Genomic DNA, 12,627 nt, shown 5'->3' on the forward strand with positions numbered 1-12,627 from the left:
GGACAAGAGACAATCTTTTGGCGTGTATGAAAAATCCATATTTGAATTGTTTTATTTTATTAGGCAAGTCAGTTATTTTACGAGGGCCTACCCTGCCAAACCATCCCCTAACCCGGACGACGCTGGGCAATTGTGCGCCGCCCTATGCGACTCCCGATCACGTCCGGTTATGATACAGCCCGGGATCGAACCAGGGTCTGTAGTGACACCTCTTGCACTGAGATGCTGCGCCTCTCTTCATCTCCCTCCCTCAATCACACACTTCATCAAAACTGTTTGTAGGCTATATTGTGAGAGTATTGCCATCTCTAGTATCTGTTATTAATAAAAACAAAATCCTTGTGATTAAGGCCGAGGCCAACATCACTTCATAATACTTATTTCTCCACTGTATATCAGCAAGTAAGAAACCCTTTATTTTTTGTTGCTACTAAACGATGGACTTCTCTGTAACATTTGTCAAGCATTGTAACATTAGTCTTTCTACTTTAAATGTAATTTGACATGATTAGGTAGATGGTAGGTTTTGTAGTAATTACTTGGCTTTTGGCATCACCTTGTGGTGACATGGATAATCTCATAATCTTATAAACGCAAGTGATACACTTGGTAATTGAATGAGGGTGTCAGAGGGCATCCATTCATATTTAGCTTTCATCAGGAGAAGCTGTCCCTTGGGAGTATTTCTCAACTACTCCATGGACTGTTATTTACCAGAATTAGGTCACAGGGTTTAGAGTTGAGTGCATTCAGATGTAATCTACCCCCTACTTCCCAAGCAAGTCTGGCTTATGGAGAGTTGCTATAACAAGATATTTCTTGAAGTCTCATGTTTATTTTTATCAACAAGATGAATTTTGCTGGTTATCACTGGCCTACCCACAATGCCAGTGTAATGTTTTTCAAAATTGTTCCTAATTAATTAAAAATGAAAAGCTGAAATGTCTTGAGCCAATAAGTTTTCAACCCCTTTGTTATGGAAAGCCTAAATAAGTTCAGGAGTAAAAATGTGCTTACCAAGTCACATAAGTTGCATGGACTCACTGTGTGCATTAAGTCTTTAACATGATTTTTAAATGACTACCCCATCTCCCTCAGGTAAGCAGTGAATTTCAAACACAGATACAACCACGAAGACCAGGGAGGTTTTCCAAGGCACCTATTGATAGATGGGTAAAAATACAAAAAGCAGACATTGAATATCCCTTTGAGCATGGGAAAGTTATTAATTCCACTTTGGATGGTGTATCAATACACCCAGTTACTACACAGATACTCGGTTGGCGGAGAGAAGGAAATCCGCTCAGGGACTTCACCACGAGGCCAATGGTGACTGTAAAACATGTCTGTGATAGGAGAAAACTGAGGATGGATCAACAACATTGTAGTTACTCCACAATACTAACCTAATTGACAGAGGGAAAAGGAAGCATGTAAAGAACTAACATTTTCCAAAACATGTATCCTGTTTGCTACAGGGCACCAAAGGAATACTGCAAACAATGTGGCAAAGCAATTCACTATTTGTCCTGAATGCAAAGTCATTTTAGATTTGCCCCAAACATACAACACAAAAGGCCACATCTACATTGGAGTTGCTTACCAAGAAGACAGTGAATGTTCTTGAGTGGCCGAGTTAGTTTTTACTTAAATCTATTGGAACATCTATGGCAAGACCTGAAAATGGTTGTCTAGCAATGATGAACAACCAATTTCACAGATCTTAAAGAATTTTCAAAAGAATGTGTAAATGTTGCACAATCCAGGTGGGGGAAGCTCTTAGACTTACCCAGAAAGACAGGGCTGTAAAGATGCTTCAACAAAGTAGACTCAGGTGTGTGAATACTTATGTAAATGAGATATCTATTTATTTTTAATACATTTGCAACAATTTATTTTTATTTTTTATTCACTTTGTCATTATGGGGTATTGTGTGTAGATGGGTTAGGAAAAAAATCTATTTAATACATTTTGAATTCAGGCTGTAACACAACAAAATGTGGAATAAGTCAAGGGATAGGAATACTTTCTGAAGACACTGTACAGGTATGTGAAGAAAATATTCTCACTACTCTCAGGTCGGTAGTCCTGTAGTACTTCGCCTGTAGCCATTTGCGTCCCAAAACAAGTAGGCTAATTTGAAATCATTATGTCAGTCTCAAACTGGGGTTCTAAATAATTAATAAGTTCAAGCTCAACAAAAATATTGTCTGGTATTGTGTAGTTAGTATGATATTATAAATAATTGAATACAAAAATCGGTAGTATTAACACATTCAAAACCAGGATCGTAAATATTTATTTATTTTACCTTTATTTAACTAGGCATGTCAGTTAAGAACACATTTTTATTTTCAATGAGGGCCTAGGAACAGTTAACTGCCTTGTTCAGGGGCAGAACGACAGATTTTTACCTTGTCAGCTCGGGGATTTGACCTTGCAACCTTTCGGTTACTCGTCCAACGCTCTAAGCACTAAGCTACCTGCACGGACAGTGAGAGATATCCACGTCAGACACTTACTGCACATTCAGAGGAAATATTGAGAGAGGCTGTCAAACTTTTTTGGGGGGACACAAATATAGTGAACATCAAACTGAAACCTGAGTGCACATATTATAAATCACCTTCACATTTCTGTCCCTTTCTTCCAATCATCTCTCCCTACACTGTACCTAAAAAAGGAGAAAGAGAAAGTCAATATACAAGGTTCACGATCAATAATATTTATTTGCAAACTTGTACAGGGGTAGGCACGAACAATAAAGTGATATCTGAATGAAAATTATTATACACAAGTTGGGGACACACCTTGTGGTCAACAAGGTCAAATAAGGTCAAGGCCTGTTGTCAGCCTGAGCGCCAGTGTGGTGTGCTGGGGTCTGGTAGGTGCCCTCCTTCACCATCTTGTCCCGCTGCTTACGGATCTCATACAGCCTCTTGTGCTACAGACACAGAAAGAGAGAAAGAGATGCACGGAGAGTGAGAGAGATATCCACGTCAGACACATACTGCACATTCAGGGGGGGGGGGGTGAAAGCTCAAAACTTCTTAGGAGGTATTGGTGTGTTTTTTCAGCTCATTGCTGATCAAAACCACAATTCTCTTCATTGATCAACTCAATGTATTTTTAAAAACAAAAACAGTCAAACAAAATAATCTCCTTTAAGTCTTGACAACAATAATTTGCTAAATCAACAGCAAAGCTTTCTCCAACTGTCCATGAAGTCAATTTAAAGAAAAGTAGAGCTGGACAGGATGGACTAAGGGTGTGAACGTTTAAACATTCAAATGTTTAAAGGAAATTGGGATCCTTAATAATAAGAAAAATCCCTAACTGAAAAACATTTTATTTTACGTAGATGCAGAAAGTAAACAGCATAGTGGGTCAATTTCCGCAACAATAAGAGCGCTGAAGCACAAGGCTCAACTTCTCTGCTGTTTTGGTGCCCTGGCTACCACGATGTGAACAGCGTGCAACCCGAACAGCGTGCAACCCGTGCAGATACTTTATGTGACTGTGTGAGAAGTGTTGCATCTCGTTTATCTCAATATCCTAGGCTATTCATTGATCATTTGCCCTGCTTTACTGAAGGTGTGAGTCCTGCCTATACTGTGCCCTCCCCTCTCTCTCCGTCCGTCTCTTGCTAGCTCCCAATGAAAGATGCGGCTAATCAGTCTCCTCCAAAAATACTGAATCTTAGGAGTCGATTCCGCTACGAATCTTGACCCTCAGAAATAGGAGTCGACGTGCAAGGGAACAATTATTTGAGTCGACTCTCCACTACTACGCCATCGTCGTTAACAGTTGGAAAATGGCAGAGAAAGGCAAGCGACAGCAGCGAAGTCCTGTGTGGCAATACTTTGAGAAGTTAAATGAGAAGGAAATTCAAACTTTCAAACTTTCACTTTCATTGTGAATTTGCGTGGAATTGTATGAATTTTACATTTAAATGTTAAGAATTTTTTTCCATTCATCACATCCCTAGGATAGACACCCATGTAGGATGACAAGCAGTTATTTTAATCAAAGACATGGACGTCAACTGACAACTCTTCAACAGGTCTTGGTTGATGGAATCACAAGTGTTTACGGGGAAAGGACATGAAACACACACACAAGCAATCTTCACAGTTCACACACACACTCTTCAGTACAGATATCCTACACTCACCGTCTTCTCTCTGTGCATGCACTCATAGAAGTCCTCAAACTCTAGCTTGCACTCCTTCTTGGCACGGGTCTGACCAATGCCATCCGCACACTCGATCCACTCCTTCTCAAAGGCGTGGCAGCGCGGCGCACGTTTGTATGGCTGCTCTCCACCCTGGATCAACATCCATTTGTCCATGTTGATGCCCAACTTCCCCTGGAGGTCGATGAACGGCATGATGCTGCAGGATGGGGTGGGAGAGAGAAGAGCAAGGGTGATGCTTAAGGTTTTTGATTAGAAAGGGGCCTTTCTGTGTTTCTGTGGCGTCATGGTTTTAACAATGTATGGCCATAATAACAAGGGATGTATTCACAAGGAACCAAGCAGAAACAAACTGAATAAAACGGGGAGAGACACCTGAATTTTTCCAATGAAAACTCTTGTTTTAGTTGCAAAACTGTTTCCATTTGGAGTAAATGGTTTCCGTTGCAAAACATTTTGCAACTGTTTGCTAATGTTAGGGTCTATCGGCTAATCAATACACCCAATGTGTTGGCTGTGAATTAAATTTGACATTTCTCATTGGTATAGAGAGCCCTCTAGCTGTAAATTATTGTTCATAAAACTGGAAGCATCAATTTGAATTCAAGAACAATGGCTAAATGTTCAGTAGAATTCGCTAACTAACGTTACTAGCTCTCGAGAACACTGGGGCCATACCCAGCCATATGCACTAGCATTACAGTACATGAATGGGCAAGCTAGTTAAAGTGGAACTGACAGCGTTTTTACTACTTTGCAGATATGAAATAAACAAATCATAATATCAGTAAAAAATATTCCCAGTTTATACTACAAAACCAACTTTATAAGACGTTTTAGAAGTAGGTTCTATTGGACTCCACATTCCATGACGTACACTACATGACTAAAAGTATGTGGACACCTGCTCGTCGAACACCTCATTCCAATATCATGTGCATTAATATGGAGTAAATATGCAGTAGGTCCCCCATTTGCTGCTTAAACAGCATCCACTGTTCTGGGAAGGCTTTCCACTAGATGTTGGAACATTGCTGCGGGGACTTGATTCCATTGAGCAACGACAGCATTAGTGAGGTCGGGCACTGATGTTGGGCGATTAGGCCTGGCTAGCAGTCGGTGTTCCAATTCATCCCAAAGTGTTCGATGGGTTTGAGGTCAGGGCTCTGTGCAGACCAATCAAGTTCTTCCACACCGATCTGGACAAACCATTTCTGTATGGACCTCGCTTTGTGCACAGGGGTATTGTCATGCTGAAACAGGAAAGGGCTTTCCTCAAACTGTTGTTACAAAGTTGGAAGCACAGAATTGTCTAGAATGTCATTGTATGCTGTTGCGTTAACATTTTCCTTCACTGGAACTAAGGGACCTAACCCGAACCATGAAAAACAGCCCCAGACCATTATTCCTCCTCCACCAAACTTTACAGTTGGCACTATGCATTGGGGCAGGTAGCGTTCTCCTGGCTTCCTCCAAACCCAGATTCGTCTGTCAGACTGCCAGATGGTGAAGCGTGATTCATCACTCCAAAGAACGCATTTCCGCTGCTCCAGAGTACAATGGCAGCGAGCTTTACACCACTCTTGGCATTGCGCATGGTGATCTTAGACTTGTGTGCAACTGCTCGGCCATGGAAACCCATTTCATGAAGCTCCCGATGAACAGTTATTGTGCTGACGTTGCTTCCAGAGGCAGTTTGGAACTCTGTGGTGAGTGTTGCAACCGAGGACAGACAATTTCTCCGCGCTACGCACTTCAGCACTTGGTTGCTCCTAGACGTTTTCACTTCACAATAATAGCACTTAGTTTACCAGGGCAGCTCTTGCAAGGTAGAAATGTGACAAACTGACTTGTTGATAAGGTGGCATCCTATGACGGTACCACGTTGAAAATCACTGAGCTCTTCAGTAAGGCCAGTCTACAGCCAATGTTTGTCTATGGAGATTTTATGGCTGTGTGCTGAAATAGCCAAATCCACTAATTTGAAGGGGTGTCCACATACAGTACTAGAGGTCGACCGATTTGGCCGATTATTGTTGTTGTATTTTTATTTATTTTTACACCTTTATTTAACTAGGCAAGTCAGTTAAGAACACATTCTTATTTTCAATGACGGCCTAGGAACTGTGAGTTAACTGCCTTGTTCAGGGGCAGAACGACAGATTTTTACCTTGTCAGCTCAGGGATTCAATCTTGCAACCTTACAGTTAACTAGTCCAACGCTCCAACCACCTGCCTCTCATTGCACTCCACGAGGAGCCTGCCTGTTACGCGAATGCAGTAAGAAGCCAAGGTAAGTTGCTAGCTAGCATTAAACTTATCTTATAAAAAACAATCAATCAATCATAATCACTAGTTAAACTAGTAATATTATCAACCATGTGTAGTTATCTAGCGTGTCCTGCGTTGCATATAATCGATCCAGTGCGCATTCGCGGACTGTTGTTGCTCCAACGTGTACCTAACCATAAACATCAATGCCTTTCTTAAAATCAATACACAGAAGTATATATTTTTAAACATGCAAATTTAGCTAAAAGAAATCCAGGTTAGCAGGCAATATTAACCAGGTGAAATTGTGTCACTTCTCTTGCGTTTATTGCACGCAGAGTCAGGGTATATGCAACAGTTTGGGCCGCCTGGCTCATTGCGAACTAATTTGCCAGAATTGTACGTAATTATGACATAACATAGAAGGTTGTACAATGTAACAGCAATATTTAGACTTATGGATGCCACATGTTAGATAAAATACGGAACGGTTCTGTATTTCACTGAAATAATAAACGTTTTGTTTTCGAAATGATAGTTTCCAGATTCGACCATATTAATGACCTAAGGCTTGTATTTCTGTGTGTTATTATGTTATAATTAAGTCTATGGTTTGATAGAGCAGTCTGACTGAGCAGTGGTAGGCAGCAGCAGGCTCGTAAGCATTCATTCAAACAGCACTTTCGTGCGTTTTGCCAGCAGCTCTTCACTCAGCTTCAAGCATTGCGCTGTTTATGACTTCAAGCCTATCAACTCCCAAGATTAGGCTGGTGTAACCGATGTGAAATGGCTAGCTAGTTAGCGGGGTGCGCGCTAATAGCGTTTCAAACTTCACTCGCTCTGAGACTTGGAGTAGTTGTTCCCCTTGCTCTGCAAGGCCCACGGCTTTTGTGGAGCGATGGGTAACGCTGCTTCGAGGGTGGTTGTTGTCGATGTGTTCCTCGTTCGAGCCCAGGTAGGAGTGAGGAGAGGGACGGAAGCTATACTGTTACACTGGCAATAGTAAAGTGCCTAGTATTGGCACAAAAGTGTTGAAGAAAGTAAAAGTGCAATATGTGCCATGTAAAAAAGCTAACGTTTAAGTTCCTTGCTCAGAACATGAGAACATATGAAAGCTGGTGGTTCCTTTTAACATGAGACTTCAATATTCCAAGGTAAGAGGTTGTAGTTAATATAGTATTTATAGGACTATTTCTCTCTATACCATATGTATTCCATATACCTTTGACTATTGAAGTCTCATGTTAAAAGGAACCACCAGCTTTCATATGTTCTCATGTTCTGAGCAAGGAACGTTAGCTTTTTTACATGGCACATATTGCACTTTTACTTTCTCCTCCAACACTTTGTTTTTGCATTATTTAAACCAAATTGAACATGTTTCATTATTTATTTGAGGCTAAATTGATTTTTATTGATGTATTATATTAAGTTAAAATAAGTGTTCATTCAGTATTGTTGTACCGGTAATTGTCATTATTACAAATAAATAAATAAAAATCGTCCGATTTAATCGGTATCAGTCGACCTCTATACAGTACCAGTCAACATTTTGGACACACCTACTCATTCACAAGTGTTAATTTTACTATGTTCTACATTGTAGAATAATAGTGAAGACATCAAAACTATGAAATAACACATATGGAATCATGTAGTAACCAAATATTTTTGATTCTTCAAAGTAGCCACCCTTTGCCTTGATGACAGCTTTGCACACCCGTGGCATTCTCTCAACCAGTTTCACCTGGAATGCTTTTCCAACAGTCTTGAAGGAGTTCCCACATGTGACCGACCAGCTCAAAATTGGTCTTATATAGGGAAAATTTGAAATTGTGTGTTCTACATTGTAGCTCTGAAGTCTCTACTTTTATCCAAAATGGTATACAATACACTACAGTTTGTGAACAATGGGAAAGTAATTTTGCTTTGAAAGTTAATAAATTTGTAAACTCACTTTTGAGAAAATGGCCTTTTCAATGTTTTGGTACTAAACCCAGCAAAAAAAGAAACGTCCTCTCATTGTCAACTGCATAAATATTTGTATGAATGTAACAAGATTCAACAACTGAGACAAACTGAACAAGTTCCACAGACATGTGACTAACAGAGATGGAACAATGTGTCCCTGAACAAAGGGGTGTGTAAAAATCCAAAGTAACAGTTAGTATCTGGTGTGGCCTCCAGCTGCATTAAGTACTGCAATGCATCTCCTCCTCATGGACTGCACCAGATTTGCCAGTTCTTGCTGTGAGATGTTACCCCACTCCTCCAAGGCACCTGCAAGTTACCGGACATTTCTGGGGGGAATGGCCCTAGCCTTCATCCTCCGATCCAACAGGACCCAGACGTGCTCAATGGGATTGAGATCCGGGCTTTTCGCTGGCCATGGCAGAACACTGACATTCCTGTCTTGCAGGAAATCAGCTATAATGCTCGTTCTGTGTGTGGTGGCATTGTCATGCTGGAGGGTCATGTCAGGATGAGCCTGCAGGAAGGGTACCACATGAGATACGCACAGCATTGAGATTGCCTGCAATGACAACAAGCTCAGTCCGATGATGCTGTGACACACCGCCCCAAACCATGACGAACCCTCCACCTCCAAATCAATCCCACTCCAGAGTACAGGCCTCGGTGTAACACTCATTCCTTCGACGATAAACGCGAATCCGACCATCACCCCTGGTGAGACAAAACCACGACTCGTCAGTGAAGAGCACTTTTTTCCAGTCCTGTCTGGTCAAGCGACGGTGGGTGTGCCCATAGGCGACGTTGTTGCCAGTGATGTCTGGTGAGGACCTGCCTTACAACAGGCCTACAAGCCCTCAGTACAGCCTCTCTCAGCCTATTGCGGACAGTCTGAGCACTGATGGAGGGATTGTGCGTTCCTGGTGTAACTCGGGCACCTGTGCATGTGTTGTTGCACGTGGTCTGCCACTGCGAGGACAATCAGCTGTCCATCCTGTCTCCCTGTAGTGCTGTCTTAGGCGTCTCACAGTACGGACATTGCAATTTATTGCCCTGGCCACATTTGCAGTCCTCATGCCTACTTGCATCATGCCTAAGGCAAGTTCAGGGAGATGAGCAGGGACCCTGGGCATCTTTCTTTTGATGTTTTTCAGAGTCAGTAGAAAGGCCTCTTTAGTGTCCTAAGTTTTCACAACTGTGACCTTAATTGCCTACCGTCTGTAAGCTGTTAGTGTCTTAACGACCGTTCCACAGGTGCATGTTCATTAATTGTTTATGGTTTATTGAACAAGCATGGAAAACAGTGTTTAAACCCTTTACAATGAAGATCTGTGAAGTTATTTGGATTTTTACCAATTAGCTTTGAAAGACATGGTCCTGTTTCTTTTTTTGCTGAGTTTACTATTGGAGAGCTCTTTGTCTACACCCATTCAGCATCGTTCACACCCTCTTTAGCCCCACCCATCTCTTTAACTTCTTATGGATGCAGGGGCAGTATTGAGTAGCTTGGATGAAAGGTGCACAGAGGTGCCCAGAGTAAACGGCATGCTCCTCAGTCATAGTTGCTAATATTTGCATATTATTATTAGTATCGGATAGAAAACACTCTGAAGTTTCTAAAACTGTTTGAATTATGTCTGTGAGTATAACAGAACTCATATGGCAGGCAAAAACCTGAGAAAAAATCCAAACAGGAAGTGGAAATTCTGAGGCTGGTCGAGTTTCAACCAAGATCCCATTGAAATCACAGCAAGATATGAATGAGTATTCACTTCCTACGGCTTCCACTAGATGTCAACAGTCTGTAGAACTTTGTCTGATGACTCTACTGTGAAGGGGGGCCGAATGAGAAGTGAATTAGTCACCACTGCCATGAGGTGACCATTCTTTGACCATGCGCGTTCACATGAGAGGGAGCTCCGTTCCATCGCTCATCTGAAGTCAAATTAATTCTCCGGTTGGAACGTTATTCAAGATGTATGTTAACAACATTCTAAAGATTGATTCAATACATTGTTTGACATGTTTCTACTGACTGTTACGGAACTTTGGACATTTCGTCAGGTTTTAGTGAACGCGCTTTGTGACTTTGGAATTGTTTACCAAATGCGCTAACCAAAGTAGCTAATTGGACATAAATAACGGACATTATCGAACAAATCAAGCATTTATTGTGGACCTGGGATTCCTGGGAGTGCATTCTGATGAAGATCATCAAAGGTAAGGGAATATTGCATGGTTTGCTTTTTCCGTAAAGTTTTTTTAAAATCTGACACAGCGGTTGTATTATCATCTACATTTATGATGAGTATTTCTGTTGAAACGATGTGGCTATGCAAAATCACTGGATGTTTTTGGAACTAGTGAATGTAACGCGCCAATGTAAACTCAGATTTTTTTATATAAATATGAACTTTATCAAACAAAACATACATGTATTGTGTAACATTTACATTTAAGTCATTTAGCAGACGCTCTTATCCAGAGCGACTTACAAACATGAAGTCCTATGAGTGTCATCTGATGAAGATCATCAAAGGTTAGTGATTCATTTTATCTCTATTTGTGCTTTTTGTGACTCCTATCTTTGGCTGGAAAAATGGCTGTGCTTATTGTGGTTTGGTGTGACCTAACAATCGTTTGTGGTGCTTTCGCTGAAAAGCATATTTGAAATCGGACACTTTGGTGGGATTAACAACAAGATTACCTTTAAAATGGTATAACATGCTGACCAGACCGGACAAGTCGCGTGCGTCGCAAAATAAATTTAGAAATCCATGTTATTCAATTATTGCGCCCACACTGCTCGCGCGCACCAACGAGCGTCTGCGACGCCAAGGACTAAAAAAGAAGTCGTTCCTATTTCTGACGCAGATCGCGCTGAAAGTCATCTCCTCATTGGTTTATAGAAGCATGTACCCACGTGCCATCTCTTCATTGGTTATACCCACGTGGGTGATTGAAAGACGTACTTTGTTGCCGGTCGTGGTAATACAATGAAAGTTTAGATGCGATCACCATATAAGTTCAAAGATGAAAAAGCCTGGAAGGAGGAGAGATGACTAGAAACGATTCGGTTGGCAGTTTTATATGTGGATTAATTGTCGGAGTAGAGGTCCTTGTGCATTTCAGGTAAAATAACAACTCAATGTAGGGCACTGCATCGCAGCACTAGCTGTGCCACCAGAGATTCTGGGTTCGCGCCCAGGCTCCACAATTGGCCTAGCGTCGTCCGGGTTAGGGAGGGTTTGGCCGGTAGGGATATCCTTGTCCCATCGCGCACCAGCGACTCCTGTGGCGGGCCGGGCGCAGTGCGCGCTAACCAAGGTTGCCAGGTGCACGGTGTTTCCTCCGACACATTGGTGTGGATGGCTTCCGGGTTGGATGCGCGCTGTGTTATTAAGAAGCAGTGCGGCTTGGTTGGGTTGTGTTTCGGAGGACGCATGGCTTTCGACCTTCGTCTCTCCCGAGCCCGTACGGGAGTTGTAGCGATGAGACAAGATAGTAATTACTAACAATTGGATACCACGAAATTGGGGAGAAAAAGGGGGTAAAATGTAAAAATAATAATTTTAAAAAATAACTCAATGTTTATATCCCAGGACAAATTAGCTAGCAACAGCAAGCTAGCTAAATAGGACAAATGAATGTTAGCTAGCAAGTGCAAGCTAACTAGCTAAATTGCCATACATGTTTAAGTTAGCTAGCTAACTAGCCAAAGCAACGTTGCAATTTGACATTCATACAAGCCCATTATCTAGCTAGCTAGTATTATTAACGTCGTTAATTCCAGCTATGCTAGCTAGCAATATTTAGCAGCCATGCATTTATTTCACTCGACTTTACTGTCTAGCTAATTGTTTAGCTAACGTTAGCTAGCGAATTGTATTGACAAACGAACATACTAACGTAAACGACAGCTAAAGTTAGCTTGCTAACGACAAGACAGGCCGTTCGCGCTGTGTGGTGACTCGCTAAACAATTTCCCCCACATTGTTGTTGCGCAGGCATGTACAATATTATGTTAGGATTGACTTGTCAAACGTTATGTAAATATGGTATACATGTCATTCTTTACCGTGTTTTGGTGAAGTCACTTTAACCTTCTGTGTGGGTCCCCTCACTTTACAGTAGAGCGGCCTAAGCCTGAAATCAGATGGTCGTTTGGCAACCTAGCCTATATTTACGA

The 12,627-nt window shown here is 41.6% G+C and overlaps 1 protein-coding gene across 3 annotated transcripts; it reads right to left on the bottom strand.

Annotated features, from left to right (window-relative positions):
• Nucleotides 1-2,266: 2,266 nt before the first annotated feature.
• Nucleotides 2,267-12,627, bottom strand: LOC120022186 (NADH dehydrogenase [ubiquinone] iron-sulfur protein 5-like). Of its 3 annotated transcripts, XR_005472591.1 has the most exons (5): nucleotides 12,517-12,627; nucleotides 4,176-4,395; nucleotides 2,812-2,945; nucleotides 2,628-2,675; nucleotides 2,267-2,484 (listed from the first exon to the last, which is right to left on the bottom strand). XR_005472591.1 is itself a non-coding variant. In XM_038966069.1 (4 exons), the coding sequence occupies exons 2-3, from the start codon at nucleotides 4,389-4,391 to the stop codon at nucleotides 2,838-2,840; spliced, it is 324 nt and encodes a 107-aa protein (XP_038821997.1). In that variant the 5' UTR covers nucleotides 4,392-4,395; nucleotides 12,517-12,627; the 3' UTR covers nucleotides 2,267-2,675; nucleotides 2,812-2,837. The 3 variants fall into 3 exon arrangements, 2 of the variants coding, with proteins under 2 accessions (XP_038821997.1, XP_038821996.1); XM_038966069.1 differs by having other exon boundaries at nucleotides 2,267-2,675; XM_038966068.1 differs by lacking the exons at nucleotides 2,267-2,484; nucleotides 2,628-2,675 and having other exon boundaries at nucleotides 2,706-2,945.

Source organism: Salvelinus namaycush, chromosome 27, assembly GCF_016432855.1.
Source record: "Salvelinus namaycush isolate Seneca chromosome 27, SaNama_1.0, whole genome shotgun sequence".
NCBI lineage: Eukaryota > Metazoa > Chordata > Actinopteri > Salmoniformes > Salmonidae > Salvelinus > Salvelinus namaycush.

What these genes read in the sequence shown, in the direction of transcription:
- LOC120022186 (XM_038966069.1), bottom strand. Translation starts at nt 4,391, where the DNA reads ATGCCGTTCATCGACCTCCAGGGGAAGTTGGGCATCAACATGGACAAA. An exon ending in GCATGCACAGAGAGAAGACG is followed by an intron (nt 2,946 to 4,175) that starts GTGAGTGTAGGA and finishes CTGTGTCTGTAG; the next exon opens with CACAAGAGGCTGTATGAGAT.